The sequence below is a fragment of the Pan paniscus genome, chromosome 7 (assembly GCF_029289425.2).
Source record: "Pan paniscus chromosome 7, NHGRI_mPanPan1-v2.0_pri, whole genome shotgun sequence".
NCBI lineage: Eukaryota > Metazoa > Chordata > Mammalia > Primates > Hominidae > Pan > Pan paniscus.
The window spans coordinates 36,137,392-36,153,243 of record NC_073256.2 but is presented as its reverse complement, the minus strand read 5'-3'; the positions used below and the strand labels follow the sequence as shown (position 1 = coordinate 36,153,243).

The 15,852-nt window shown below is 42.4% G+C and overlaps 1 protein-coding gene across 8 annotated transcripts in view; it reads left to right on the top strand.

Moving 5' to 3' along the window:
• The window catches only part of MTUS1 (microtubule associated scaffold protein 1), a 111,924-nt gene that overhangs the window by 77,157 nt on the left and 18,915 nt on the right, over window positions 1–15,852 (top strand). For 7 of the 8 annotated variants that reach the window (XM_055116306.3, XM_055116304.3, XM_008977317.5 and 4 more), the window contains one exon: window positions 3,941–4,007. In XM_055116306.3, the coding sequence (XP_054972281.1) occupies window positions 3,941–4,007 (67 nt within the window). Of the gene's footprint in view, window positions 1–2,848; window positions 2,918–3,940; window positions 4,008–15,852 lie in introns of those variants that run through there. The other variant, XM_024929817.5, reaches the window with a different exon arrangement.

The window sequence follows — 15,852 nt, the reverse complement described above, 5'->3', positions numbered from 1 at the left end:
CACCCTCCCCAAACCTCTTAATTCTTCAAAATGCCTCCACATCTTTTTTTTTTTTTTGCAAGTGGAATTTAACCTAAAGTAGCACCTGAACAAAGATGAATTTTGAATGGCACTAGCAGTAAAGTTGTCTTGGAACAAAAAAACATAGATGCATTGAGCAAATTCACTGTGTGGGTGATGGGGAGGAGGTCAGATGCAGCACACGTCTGAGCCATCTGATGTGGCTGTTCTCTGCAAGATGCTCGATGCTGTTGATGCTACTCAGTGGCTAGCAAAAATGCAGGCACACCGATGGGACCACAGCCAGAGACTAAGTGCCTGTGTCCCAGGGACTCCTAATTCAATCATGGTGAATCCATTTTTTTTTTTTCTTGGAGCATTTCATATATTTAATGCATGAGCATAAAGGCATCTTTATATCCAGATTTCCACCTTTCTCTTTTTTTCATATTGTGTGAAATTCTGCATGTTACAATACAAAGAGAATTGAATCAACCTGTTATCTAGACGGTTAAGAGTTTATCATCTAAGACAGAAACACTGATCTAGGAGCAGCTGAGTAAAAAGAAACAGTAAATCAGTATCTAAAGGACATAATGCATTTTATCATCTACAAGTAAAGAGTAAGTACATGTAAAGGCCAAGCTACCAGGGAGAGTCAGGCAGAAACTAACCCTTAGTATGTGTCTTTTACAGTATGGGCACTGGGGTCAGCATTTCATCTATGGATGGTATTTAAAGCCCTTGGTTTTTTTCATTACTGCTTCCCATCCCATGAGGTCATCTGCCTTGATAGATGACCAAAAGAATTGAGCCTGGATGTTCTAGTTCTAGGTAGGCCCCACGCTTCTTGAAGGCAGGGACCATGTCTTAAATTTCTTTTATATTTTCACAGCATTTGCTATGAAAAATGCTTAGTTAATTAGTTTGAAGTAATAAGTTACCAACCAATTTAGAAGGGTAAATGATGTATGCATTTGGAGGAGGGGAATGGTGTCTGTGACATTTAGCATTCCCAGAAGGTTGAGGTAATTAGTCAGTAAAGAAAGCCCCACATTCCAGAGAGGGTGGTGTTGACAAGAATGTGGAGGTGAGATACGCATGGTCCGTGTGACTTGCACAGGAGAGAGGCTGGGAGGCTAAAGGGGAGGCTGGATGCTTCAAGTCCACGGAACTATGGTGAAGTAGTTTTTTTATTTGTTTCGAATGCACTCGACGAGGCTCGTTGTGAGCAAGGGAGTTTATATGTACAACGAATATGGACTAATAATCTAAACAGCCCTCTGAAAGGTAAAGGGATGCTTCCCATAGTCCAGGAATGGGCTAGGATCAGGACTAGAGTGGGGGCAGCACTAATAGAAAAAGTGCAATGGCTTCAAGACACATTACAAGGGAAGAACCGACTGACTTTTGCACAACCCATTTAGACAAAGAGTGAAAGATGACCTCAAGGTTTTCCTGTTACTGTTACTGTGCCTGACAGAGGTTGGAAGATGTCAGTAGTTTCTGAGGCATTACGGACAGGAACGTGGAGTGCAGTGGAGTTGAAGTTTGGGGAAATGTCGACATGCCTGGTGAAACTCCTTTCCCAAAACCTCCCTTAATAAGCAAAAATATCACCTGGTGTATTTTTGCAGTAGAACATAATGATTTCACACAATTATTCTTTGCAGTTATACTAACTGTAATTTTTAATTTTTTTCATCTTCCCATTAGTTTCCATAAATTTGAAAAATGATTGAATTTTCTTGCCATCTCTTCCTTCTGTTAGTAACTTGGTTACTACTGAAAAGTGAATTTTAAGCAAGTTCACCAAATGAGTTTCAGGATTGTTTGTGGGGATTTAGTAAAGCTGTCTTCTTTTTCCTGTTACTTGAGTGGTAAAGCTTCCTGGTGTTTACTTGAAGTAGATTACTAAACAAAATTCAGGCTTAAATTTGATATTACGAGAAGTATTTATGATACATATTTTTATGTTTTTCTTCCATTATTATGCGGGCTGATTTTCCTCAGGCTTTAATTTCTACATTAGAAAACCAATTACTTATTATTTTAAGAAACTCTGACTCACTGGTGATTTCAGAACAACTTAATGCCATATTTTTAAAAACCAAGCATTTAGAATACCATTGAAGCCAGAAAGGTACTCAGTGAAAAGTGGGTCTTAAATCCCAGTCCCTGCTGACCACGTTTCAGTGCTGGCGTTTAGACTTGACTTCCGTAGCTCTTACTGAGAGGTGAGAACAAAGTAAAAGTTAAAAATATATGGGATCTCCAACTCTCAGATCAGCACTTCAGACTTATTTTGAAACACCGCTCATTGCATAATGTCATTTAAAATTGTAAACGACAGCATGCCCCTTTCCTTGCTCTTCATCTAGTTCATAACCTCATTTAGTATATGGGTTTTGAAGAACAAGTTTCCCTTTTCTATTAGTAAGTGTGATCAAATAATGACCACAATTAGAGAGGGGAGGAAAAAGGCTCACAAGTCTAAAAATAACTCCATTATCCATGCAGAGGGGGTCAGTTTTTTCTTTCCTCCGTTGCAGCTGATATTTAACTAAATGGCAATCGATCAGTCTAATGCCTGCCTCTCGTTTTTCATAAATGAAAGGCTGTGGCTTTAAGTAATCACAGGCTGCCTGTGCCAAAGGCAGAAGCTGCAGTATCAGCTTCTGTGAGTGAGGAATCCGAGGCACACGGTAACCTGCAGGACATGAAGTAAGACGCCCGAGGGCCAATGGCGCGCCTCCTGCTAGAGCTTTGAATGTAGACAGACCCGACTGGTGGGTGGCGCGGCCACCTGTATGCTTCTTGCACAGTGCGAGGGGTGGGGGGACTTGGAGACAGAAGCTGGAAAATGGGCTGCCCCAGCAGCAAACTGTGCCTCTATTCTCCATGTGCAGCAACAAGGGTAATTAGTATTTGTTTATAGTGCTTTTCTGGAAGAATGTCAGGACTACTGCAGAGGCTGTCTGGAATTCAGGGAAAATGCTTTGAATGACAAGCAACTCTTGCCTGCAAAGGCCGGGTCTCATGATCTCTGCAACGCTGTGATCAGGATGCGGTGGGAGCTCCGTCTTGGGTGATCCTCGCGAGGGCATTTTTCAGCGAGCTTTGAAATTCTTCATTTTTTTTTTAGTTACTCCCTGGTGCTAGGGAATCTACCTTTTAAGGAACTGTATGTAATTACTGTATTTGTGTAAGTATGTGTGTATGTGTGATTGCCGTGAGTTGCTGGTAACTTGAACATTATTCTTCAGCTCAAGGTTGATACTTGCTTCTCTGATACTAAAAACAGCCATCCGGTTTTCTTTGGTTTGTTTCTCTAACATCGATTTAGAATTATCACTGATCCAAAATATCATAATCCTTAGAAAATGGTATGTAGCTGAAAAAAATTAATTTAATTTTGTCTTTAAAGGATTATCTTTCTGCTACAGCTTTCTAACAAACTTTTTGTCTTTCTTTTAGAAGGATTGGCATTGTAACGAAACTTTTTTATTTGCAAATATAGGACAAAGTGCATATATGTGCTTATGTTTAGAACATTAAATATTTATCTTAAACTGATTAGATGTTTATTGCCCTTGGAGGAGGAGAACGCATTACATCTTAAGTACAGTATGCATTAACCGAAAGGTTCTATGGATCAGCAGTGAAGCACTGGCTCAAAGTAAATATTTCTAAATGGGGCATTCACTGCGTCAAACCAAAGTTTCACTGGGACCTGCAAAAATACAGATTTTTGAATTACGAATTTCCTTAACAACTAAGGGACAACTGTGTTTCTTTTAACAACACAAATTGTTAGCCTAAATGATTCATATCTTGGCTTCCTAATACTGGGTCTCATTTTCTTAGTGATAACAAATGTGTACCTTACTGAAAGGGACCCTCTTGAAAGCATGAGTAACTTGATGTGTGTTTTCCGCAGCGGGAGGAAGCACTGAAACAACACAAAACCCTATCTCAAGAACTTGTTAACCTCCGGGGAGAGCTAGGTAAGAGCTTTTCGTTGTTGTTGTTAAATTTTATGGGACAAGGGGAACACTGGAAAATGTGGTTGTCTTGTCTGCATTGTGGCTGGAGTTGCATGCTGGGAGCTGTTGGCCCTCCCTGTCTGGTATCTGGGCAAACACTTACTATCGACATTTCTTTTGAATCTTGGCAGCTTGACCTTCAGTTCACAGAATTCCTGGCACTGATCTGACTAAGCCTAGCAGAACTTCTGATGAGCAAAACATTTCTCGCTGAAGAGAGGGACAGAGTTATTTTTGTAATTGTGTGAATTCCTGTTAAATAATGTTGTCATTTTTTTTTCTGAAGCACTTTTCATATGAGAATAGTGAAAATTTCCCCTCTTGATAAACAGTAAATCCGTTGTACTTCCAAGGGTGGGTTTGTGAGTAGTGAGTATGAAGTTGAAAGGATGCTGTCCATGAAGGCAACCTGGCTGAAAAAGGCACGTTCTGTGCTAATCTTATTATTTGGAGGGGGGCTGATGGTGCACCACCTCCCCGCTCCACAGGGAGCCCCACGTCTCAACACCTACCACCCAGCCCTGCAGTTTACACGTCTCAACACCCACCACCCAGCCCTGCAGTTTCCAGGTCTCAACACCCACCACCCAGCCCTCCAGTTTCCAGGCTACGCTGTTATTTTAGTTCCAGTCTCTCCTGGAAGCCCTTACGGTTCATGGAACAGACACGACACTGCCTTTGCTTTGTTTTGCTTTTCTCTTTTCTGTTTCTTTTTCTTTTTTTTTTTTGAGACGGAGTCTTGCTCTGTCACCAGACTGGAGTGGTGCGATCTCGACTCACTGCAACCTCCGCCTCCCGGGTTCAAGCAATTCTCCTGCCTCAGCCTTCCGAGTAGCTGGGACAACAGGCGCACACCACCACACCCAGCTAATTTTTGTATTTTTAGTAGTGATGGGGTTTCGCCATGTTGGCCAGGAGGGTCTCGATCTCTTGACCTTGGCCTCCCAAAGTACTGGGATTACAGGTGTGAGCCACTGCGCCCAGCCGACACTGCCTTTTCTACGTCAACTCGTATCTTGGAGTGATCTGACTGCTTTGGGGTTCTTCTCTCTGCCCTGGGCTCCTCAGCCTAGAGAATCAACTTCCTGCTTCAGCTTCAGCCAGATCTGGAGCTGACCATTCTAGGGCTGATTTCCTTGCCCTTTGCAGTTTTCTGTGTATGTTACAGTCTCCACCAAAATATGCCCAGGTATGTTGTATGAATAATGCAAGGTAACATCCAGAGAAGCAAATTGTGTTCACCCAACTCTAGGAGAAACTGCCCTTTTTTCTTTTGGACAAGACCACACTGCCAACCTGATTTGCTGGATTTGAACACTCTTAATTCTCCCACCTTCACCAGAGCAAAAATCAAAGGGCAGTGAATGTGGGGTCAAGACTTTGTCTGGGCTGGGTGTGGTAGCTCACACCTGTAATCCCAGTGCTTTGGGAGGCTGAGGTGGGAGGATCACTTGAGGCCAGTAGTTTGAGACCAGCTTGAGCAATATAGCAAGACCCTGACTCTACAAAAAATAATTTAAAAATCAGCCAAGCATGGTGGTGTGTGCCTGTTGTCCCAGCTACTCTGGAGTGTGAGGTGGGAAGATTGCTTGAGCCCAGGAGTTCGAGACTGCAGTGAGCTGTCATTGTGCTGCTGCCCTCCAGTCTGGCCAACAGAGCAAGACTCTGTAAAAGACTTTTCTGCATTCATCTTCCCTTTTCCCCTTCCAATGGGAGGTGAGGCCAAATCCCTGACTAACCGTCCAGATTCTTAATACGTAGCCAAGACATCAGTCCTGACTTTATTTTAGGCTGTGGAAATGAAGGCCTCTTTATGGAAAAGTAATTTTCAGACAGATGGAAACTTCAGAATCCCAAAGACTTGAGAGTTCTGGTGAAACAGTTCGAGGAAATCCCAGCTGAGAGACAGCCCAGCTCTCAGACTTTGCAGGCTTTCTGCCATGTTACTTCACAGCAGCCCTTATGATTACCTAAATGACCAACCCAATTTGCTTTTGTCCATGCCTTAAATAACATAATTAACAGAGAGTTAGAAGATCAGGAAAGAGGCCTTTTTGTGTGTGTTTCAGAGTTCATTATAACCCAGTGGAAGTGGAGGTGAGCCTACCTAGAGGTTCACATTTCAGCCTCTCTCCGAAGACAAGGCAGCAGTGAGAATGGAACACTGTGCCCATTCGCTCTGCTTGAATGAAGGATGCTCTTTTTACATTTTAGTGGACAGCACAATTAAGCAACCGTAGTTGGGGCCCAGGGATTCAGCACCTCCAGTGAGTCAGGTAGCCTGACAGGAAATAGCCGTAACAGTCTGTGCCCACTGTCACCTTCCTATCCTTGATAAGGAAGCTGCCCTGGTGCGCTGCTTCTCCTGCCTCCAGAGTGTTGGTACAGTGGGTGGCCTATCCAGATCCTCAGTCACCCAATGCTGGCTTCTTAGGGAATGTGTCATTGCTGCTGTTGCAGCAGGCATGCATCTGATGGTAACCGTTCTCCGTTTGGAGAAGGGTTTTGGTTCTGTAAGTGGAGGGAAGCGAAACCTGTAAACACTTGTGATGAAGCGGTCCAGGAAGAACACTCTCAAGGCTGCCAGTGGGATTGTTAGTTTCAGCATGAAACTAACTTTGACTTTGACATAGCAAAGTTGGGAACCCAGTTTTAAATTTTGACGCAGTAAAGTGGTTAGGCTGATGTTGTCACACTGTCCGGGGCCACATTTGTGGTAACTGAGTGACTTAGGACAAGTCACTTTGTATCTCTTCTGTCCCAATTTCATCCTCGGTAAAAATGGCGGTGCTAATTGTCTGCCCCAAGGGTGGGTGTGAGGATTACATGAGGTAATGCATTGTAAAGCATCTAGCACCAAGTGTTAACTGCTATTAAATAATAGGTATTAGGATGTATGCAGCTTGACAGCTGTGTAGTAATTAACCACACTGGCTGTTTTGTGGGGGCATCATCTATGCTACAGAAAGGAATAATCATTAGACTAAATATTCCTAGAAATCCCAAATGACAGGCTCTTCAGACTCAAGTGGAAATGAGACCTCATGAGAGTATTCTTCTGATCCAGTAGAGTGTGGTGTGTGGAGTCAAAGCCTAGGTTTTTGTCCATCCACTCCTAGTTGGATGTTACCCAACTTCTTTGAGTATGGTTTTTTCGCTGGTGATATGAAATCAGTATGTATTTTGCTGCATTATTGTGGAGCTTGAATAAAATAGTAATGCATATAAAGCAGTGGCGTAGTGCCTGGCCCATCACAGCAACTCAAGAAAAGAGAGCTGCCACTATCGCCGTCATCAAAGCACCCACTTCTTCCCTCCAAAATAATGGGGGTGGGGCGATGGGAGTTGGTGTCACTCTCCCATTGGGTAATTTTTCTTCACCTTCTCAATGAAAGTTGAGACAAGGTACCCAAACTACTAAGAACTGCAAAGAAAAAGGACAGTTCATAAACTCAGGAGCACTGAAACCCAGGTAGAGTCTGTGCTTTCCACCTTCTGAATCTAACAGCCTCCAGCTGTCCCAGCATCCACTGACTTTCCCGTTGTCCCCTCAGTCTCACTGTGGCAGTGTCCAAAGCAGCCTGCGTGTTTCCACTGTCTGAGCCACACTCCCTTCATGGAAGCACTGGTTCTTTGCTTCTGCAGAAACTCTTAAAAGTGTCCCTTTGGTCCAGTGATTTTTTGATACTCTACGTTGATGTCTTTACTGTCTCGTGTTTTCTTGTTACCTTCAGGTATAAAGTCCATAATTGTAGGGATTCTTTTCTGTTTCCTATGGAAAAATAATATAATATGCTTTCTGTTTTCTTGGGTACTTGATAAATATTTTTGGGTATTTTAAGTTTTAAAGTTTTTTATTTTTTTAGAACAGTGTATGAAAATTAAGATTTTTAAGTGAAAAGAAAACAGCCGGCAGCTCCACTGCCCTGACATAACTTTATTTGCATATTCCCTTTTCTTAGTTTGTATGAATATATACAGCTTCATACTATGATTTTTTAAATTAAGGTGTAATTTTCATACAGTGGAATGCTAATTATTCCATCAGTTTGACAGACATATACTCCTAAAACCTACATCCTTATCAAGCATAGACTATTTCTGTCAATCCAGTAAATTCCCTTATGCCATTTCACAGTGGAACACCCCTCCCCCTAGAAGCAAACACTGATTTAACCTTTATTATCAAAGGTTTTGTCTGAACTAGATTCTCATTTAAATGGAAAGATATAGTATGCTGTTTTTTGTCTCTGGCTTGTTTCATAATACTTTTGAGATTTGTGTATGTTAAATGTCTGCTCCAATCTTTTTTTTTTTTTTTTTTTTTTTTTTTTTTAAGACAGGGTCTTGCTCTGTTGCCAGGCTGGAGTGCACTGGCACTATCTCGGCTCACTGCGACCTCTGCCTTCCGGGTTCAAGCAGTTGTCCTGCCTCAGCCTCCCGAATAGCTGGGATTATAGGTGCATACCACCATGCTGGGCTAATTTTTGTATTTTTAGTAGAGACAGGGATTCACCATATTGGTCAGGCTGTTCTCTAACACTTGACTCAAGTGATCCGCCCGTCTCGGCCTCCCAAAGTGCTGGGATTACAGATGTGAGCCATGGCACCTGGTCAAATGTCTGCTGTGATCTTTTTCACTGGATAGGTCAAGCACTTTTCCACATTGCCTCATAGTCTTCATTATGATCACCTTTAATGGGCTGGGGGAAAGTCTATCAAGTGGCTGTCCCATACGTTCACTTAACCCTTAAATAGTGTCATAGTATATAGCAAGGGTTTCATTGCCAGCTGTTTTCTCATCCATTCCCATGGTTTCCGCTCCTACCTATACAACAATGACACAGATTTATTTTTCTAGTTCTCTCCTTCCCAAGCTGCAGATGCTTCCCAGTGAGGGGCTGCCCCCAGGTGAGCCAGTCCAGGATAATCAGACCTTCCTGATGGTCCAGCCCCTTCCTTCCTGAGCGCCATGCAGCGTCTCCTCATTCACCCCTGTTCGTCAGCTTTGGCAGGGTCGATATGATTCACTTACCACCCAAGCTAACAACTGAAATCATACTCCTGTTCCCCCATCCTCCACGTGCATGTCAGTCTGTGTCCTAAATGCCACTTGGATCCATCCCTGCTCAGCATTCTGGCTGCTGCTGTTTTAAGTCCCACAATTTCTCACCTGGAAGATACTGCAACAGCTATCCAACGGGTCACCTTGCCTCCAGGCCTGCGCCCCCAACTCCACTTGCGGCCAGGATCTGTACTTAGAGTCAAGCCGACATGTGTCTCTACTGGACATTTTGTTTTTTTGTTTTTTAGAAGGAGTTTTCTACCCTGTCACCCATGCTGGAGTGCAGTGGCATGATCTTGGGTCACTGCAACCTCCACCTCCTGGATTCATGTGACTGTCCTGCCTCACCCTCCCGAGTAGCTGGGAATACAGGTGCGCACCACCACGGCCGGCTAATTTTTGTATTTTAGTAGAGACGAGGTTTCACCATGTTGGCCAGGCCGATCTCGAACTCCTGACCTCAGGTGATCCACCTGCCTCGGCCTCCCAAAGTGTTGGGATTACAGGCTTGAGCCACCACGCCTGGCCTCTACTGGACATTTTTAACAAACACAAAAGACTCCATTTTGGCCTTGAGGGAAAAAATCCAGACATACTAAGCACACCATTTATGATTTGACTGATTGAAATCTTCCAGTCCAAATTCACGTCTAGGCACTCTTTCCCCTTTATTCAGACCTCCTTTCCCCTCCCAGGCCCCGGCCATGGGTTCATTTGCACCTCTTGTCCACATTTTTGCACGGTATCCTCTCTGCCTGGAGTGCACTCTGCTCTTTCCACTCCCCTCCCGTCGTGGACCCCTCATGCTCCTTCTCTTTTACTCAGTTTTTAAGTCTTAGCTAAAATATCTTCAGTTGAATTTCACCCAAGTCTTTCAAGTCAGTTAACTTTGCCTTCTAGTGTGCTTTTCAAGGCACCTTGTACACATTTAAGATTTTGTTCTTACAGTGATTTGTTTGTAGACCTCTTCTTGCCATCTAGAATTAGGAACTCTTCAAGGGCAAGGCCAATAGCTCCTTGATTTTTGTAGTTCTCCCACCTTGTGCTTGGCACTTACCAGGTGCTTAGACTTCAGTCAATGAATGATTTTATTACCAACAATGGTAGCTAGGGAAAGGTAGTTTTCTCCTTAAAATATGCTAATACTCAATGTTTTTTATGCACAAATGTTTTTCTATAAACCGTTTAACATTTCTATGACAAACACATATGGACACAAAGAGGGGAACAACAGACACTGGGGCCTGCCTGAGGGTGGTGGGCGGGAGGAGGGAGAGGAGCAGAAAAAATAACTATCGGGTACTGGGCTTAGTACCTGGGTGATGAAATATTCTGTACAACAAGCCCCTGTGATTCAAGTTGACCCAAATAACAAACCTGCACATGTGCCCCTGAACGTAAAATAAAAGTTTAAAGCAGAGTCAGAATAATAAAAAAATGAAATCCACATCTTGAAAAGATAATTGTCCTTTAGGAATGCATAGTCATAAAGGAGAGCTGTAACTCTCTTGGATACATTTTATATTATGTCCGACAATCCCAGTTAATCAGATCATTTTGAAAGTGTCAGCCTTTGAAATAGATTACAGTTAAATTTAAAACGGTCTGCATCTGCAGCAGACATTTTGCCTCTAGGATAAGATTCTTTCCAGAGTCATGTTGAATAACAACTGGTGCAGTAGAGGGCCATGATTATGATCTTTAGAGTTCTTTTTGCTTTTTATTAATGTTAATCCTTGGAATCAGACTTTTCATCTAAATCAGGGGTGTCCAATCTTTTGGCTTCCCCGGGCCACGTTGGAAGAAGAATTGTCTAGTGCCACACATAAAATGCACTAACACTAGCAAATAGCTGATGACGAAAAGAAAAAAATTCACACATCTCATAATGTTCTAAGAAAGTTTACAAATTTGTGTTGGGCCGCATTCAAAGCTGTCCTGGGCCACATGCAGGCTGTGAGTTGGACAAGCTTGATCTAAATTAATGAAGAAAAGGTTATTTTGTATTTCAAAATTATTTTTGAGCCATCACAATTAACAGCTAACTCTCATCTTTTTATACATTAGTCCTGATTATTTCTGTTTTGTGAAACAAGATTTTAATCCTTAATTCACTAAAAATGCCTGCCCTTCCTACAATAGTGTAAAAAGACCAGTTGATTTTTGTGCATGAAAATTATGAGCTAGGTATAACAACATCGTGTGTTTGCTGCCTACTCATCCCTAACAAACAATGTTCAGCTCTCAGTCTCCTTCTCTGCATTGTATTTATAAAAAATAAATTGTGGCTCAGAGGTTAAGTAACTTCCCAAGGGAAGCTGGAAAGCAAAGAGCTTGCATAAGAACCCAAGATGGCTAGACCACCAATCTTCTGGTAGTCACCACAGGGAAAGTTTGATGAAATGATTTAAAAGATTGGAAAACTATTTGAAATAAACGCTAGTTTGCATTGATAGCTACGTTTGGAATATTTTTCTTCTAATCAAGAGTTTAAGAAATATTGTTAAAATGTATCTTACTGAGGAAAGTAACTTGCAAAAAACAGTACATTACCAAAAGCAGTAAACACATTGCCTAATCAACACTTAACCCAGTGTCTATGAACTTCACACTGCCTCACACCATATGGAATGTGTTGATTCATTCACTGTTCCGTTTTTATCTGCAATTTTGGTTTAACAAGGCTATGTATTTAAAATAATTTTTAAACTCTTTACAGGTAAGTCACTTTTGAGTTGTAAAATTCCAGAAGCGATTTTTCTTGAAGTAGGCTTTAATGAAAAATCTATTAATATACTGAAAACCAACTGTACACCAAAACAGGGCTGTTTATCTCCCTGACTTGTTTGAAGACTGAGTTGATAGCCACCTCAGACTTAGCTCATTCTCTTCCTATCCACATCTGCCCTCAATTTGGACTTTGGTTGGCTGTATTTATAAGTAAAAGGCCATGTTTTTTCACCTGCAGATTTGCAGTTTTACCAGTGGTACCTGTGTTTGAAACCCACTGACTGTTCCTCCTTGTCCTGTTCCTTGTCCTAACTCCAGTCTCTCAACTTGGGATTTTCCTAATTTAATAACTTATTGTGTAGAATAGTGGTTCCCAAACTTTATTGCGTACGAAAATAGACCTGGTTGAAATGCAGATCCTCAGTTCTCATGCCCATTGCTTCTGACTTGGTTGGCTGGGGATGAAGTCCAGGAATCTGCACTTTGTTTTTTTTAAACCCCAACGTCTCCTATATCCATCATCCTACTAACCCTTTGGGCTTTAAGGAGTAGTAATAGGTGCTTCCCAATTACAGAAGGAGAGGCAGCACTTCTAAAAAGATGTTGTGTTGATGGGGAAGGTGATCCCTCTTCCTTACCTCTGGTCCTAGTGTCCTCAGGTTAACAGGAGACCAGTTTTTCTTCCTTATTAGCAATATCTGAGTACAGCTTTGGCTACCTGCAAAGAAAAATAAAGCAAAACCTTTCCCTTAATGGAAATTGAGGAGGAATCTGCACTTTTAATGATCATCCAGGTGGTTCTCATGTAGGTGCCCCAGGACTACCCGTTGACACTGCTCTAGCTGTCTAGCATGTTGTTTCTTTTATGTAAAAAAATACATACATATCTCAAGCATAGTAAGAATAATATGAAGTAACTCCGAGTGAATTGAGTCCATTCTTATAAATAAGCTTTTAAATTTTACACGTGCCAAGGACTTTTAGCAGCCTTTTTGACCCTTGTGCTCTAAAAATGATCCGTCAGTGAGGAGAAGAGGCAGAATGAATAGTCCCTGACTTAAAATCATCCTTTTTTTTTTACATTGAAACTCTTGATTGAAACAGGATTCCTTTAAAGTCAGCCTCACTTTTTCTCAGGCCTGAATCTTAGAACATATTGTCAGATACTCAGCTGTGCTCTCGCCTCCAACCCACTTTTATTCCTAAATGTGTTCGTTTATACATGGAGTGTTTGCTGTTGTGATTTAAAAAAAAAAAAAGAGCATCTGTTCTGCAGCATGCTGGCCAGTGAATGAGCTGAAAAACAGCAAATGGCCTTTGCAGGCTTCTCTTCAGGGGTGGGAGGAGGAACACTGGCAGGGAGAGGCTAGAACATTAGGGGAGGCCCAGCTGGTACCTAGGCACCAAGATGGAGATGGAAGACAGGCTGGCTGGGTGGAATTGTCTTCCCACCTGTGAGTCACACTTTGTCAGCACTACCCAGTATAGTGGGGGAAAGGTCATTTTTTTACCTGCCTTATCTTGGAATCTTTTCAGCAGTGCTTCCACAAGAGAATTAAGCCCTACTACCCTGAGGCATCCATGGTACGTGTGAATTAACTTTGTCTTCTACATCTCAGGCTGGGAAAAATAGCCAGTCAGATCCCATTGGGTGTTCTGTGGTTAGGCTCTCAAAGAGGCTGGAGTTCTAGGGCCGGGCATAGTGGCTCAAGCCAGTAATTCCAGCACTTTGGGAGGCTGAGGTGGACAGATCGCTTGATGCCCGGAGTTTGAGACCAGCCTTGCCAACATGGTGAAACCCCATATCTACTCAAAACACAACAACAACAACAAAGAGGCTGGAGTTGTAGATCCAGCTCTGTTATTTCCATTCTTCTTTGGTAAAATGAGATGTCTGATAATACCTATTTTATTCGTTCAGAGCATTGTTACATTAAATGAAACAAATGTGAGAGCACCTTGTAAAGTATGAACTGAGTTTTAAAGGTGAAGTGGCATTTATGGGAGGATTAATTTGATTGTGCAGGCCTTTTGTAAAAAGCAAGTTCCTAATAATTTATGATTTATGGAAGACTTTGAAATGAGCTCTTAGTGATTTGTTGATTTAATGCCCAGGAGTAATCAGAAAGGCATTTGGAGATAATTTGGAAATGTAGAAAAGGAATCTGGTCTACCACTTGTCTGCAAAATTTCTTGGTCATTTGACAAAGTATCTTTAGAGAGGCAAACCCTGGCACTGTGTGAGTAGGGGATTATTCCACAGGCTGGGAAGACTTTCTACAAAGCATAAGAGTAACTCTGTTTCACTTTACTATCACCAATCTATACTGGTGGCAGAACAGGTGGTATTTGTTCCTACCTTCCATATCAGGACACGGAGGCCCAGGAAACTGGACATGCCTATTTGGGGGATAGTCTAGGTCCCACCTTTTTTTTCTTCTTTAGGCCACTGCCTGTCCACAAAGCATCAATTTGATGTTTAAAAACGACTTCTTGGTTACTTGTTCAGTGATATTACTACCTCCAGTTTCAAACCAGATCAGACCTTGGCTTAAGGGAGTCACCTACATAGTCGCTTGCCATGGACATGTGTCGGGATCGGATTTCCTCGGATTTCCCTTAGTAGAATGTTATGACATCATCACACTCCTACAGTAGAAGGTAGTGTCCCCTCCTGGTTCTGGGGGTGGGGCACAAGAGAAGTGAAAGTTCTGTTTACCCTGAGAAGTGTAATGGGTATGTACTGTTGAAGAAAGAAGTGAAGGAGCCCAGAACTGAGAGGAGGAGGCCGGTTTCCCAGGCGGCCAAGAGAGAGTGAGGGGCCCACTGCAGGCAGAGCTGGAGGCAGGCTGCTCTTCTCCATCCTAGATGGTGCAGAGAGGGGGATTTCGGGGTGGGGTGGGGGAGAGTCGCCACCCACAGCAGGCTGGCCAGAGCGTCTGGGAAAGGAGTATGTGTGCAGTTTGGGAATGGAATCATCTCTTTTTCCTGTTCGTCTCTTCTTTCTATGGTATTCTCTTATGTGGCGCTATGAAAATTTGCCTGGCACTTTTCTTTTTTATATTTTAGTTCTGATTTACATAAAATCTCCTCTAAATTAGGAAAATTCTATTGCGTATAATGTCAAGAACAATAGTAGCGGAAGGGAAAGACTTGAAGTGAGTGTACACTCCACCATAATAGCTATGTCTGTGTGTTCATATGCATCAAATTTGAATACGAGGCCAGCAATGCTGCTTTTTAACTGTTATATTTCTGTTATGGAACCCTAAGCCTGTCTTCCAGGAGTCTTCAAACACACTGGAATCAATGGACTCTTGCAAGCTGTAACAGTTATACAATTTATCTGCAAAGTTACTGTGGTCAGGCACTGGGGTGAGTGCTTCACCTGTGCTATTTCATCTTCTAGAGAAGGGACTAATAATGTCTCCACTTTAAAAATGAAGAAATGTAGGCTTAGGCCAGGTGCGGTGGCTCATGACTGTAATCCCAGCACTTTGGGAGGCCGAGGCAGGCAGATCATTTGAGGTCAGGAGTTCGAGACCAGCCTGGCCAACGTAGTGAAACCCTGTCTCCACTAAAAATACAAAAATTAGCCGGGTATGGTGGTGCATGCCTGTAATCCCAGCTACTCAGGGGGCTGAGGCAGGAGAATCGCTTAAACCTGAGAGGCCGAGGTTGCAGTGAGCTGAGATTGTGCCACTACACTCCAGCCTGGGTGATAGAGGAAGCCTCTGTCTCAAAAAACAAAACAAAACAAAACAAAACAAAAAGTAGGCTTAGAAAGTTTAAGTAATTTGCTCAAGTGATGTAGCAGCTGAGTGGTGTGACTGAGACTTGAACCCAAGTAATTTTGGCTCTATCCTACTAGGACATTTATTTATGTTCTTGAGCATTAAAATATTTTTGGTCGTCTCATAATGAACCATGCTACTCAGATATAAAAACTAGGAAAGCACTGTATCATTTCAAAAGAATATTAACAATGTCGGGCCATGGCTGTGTAATGCT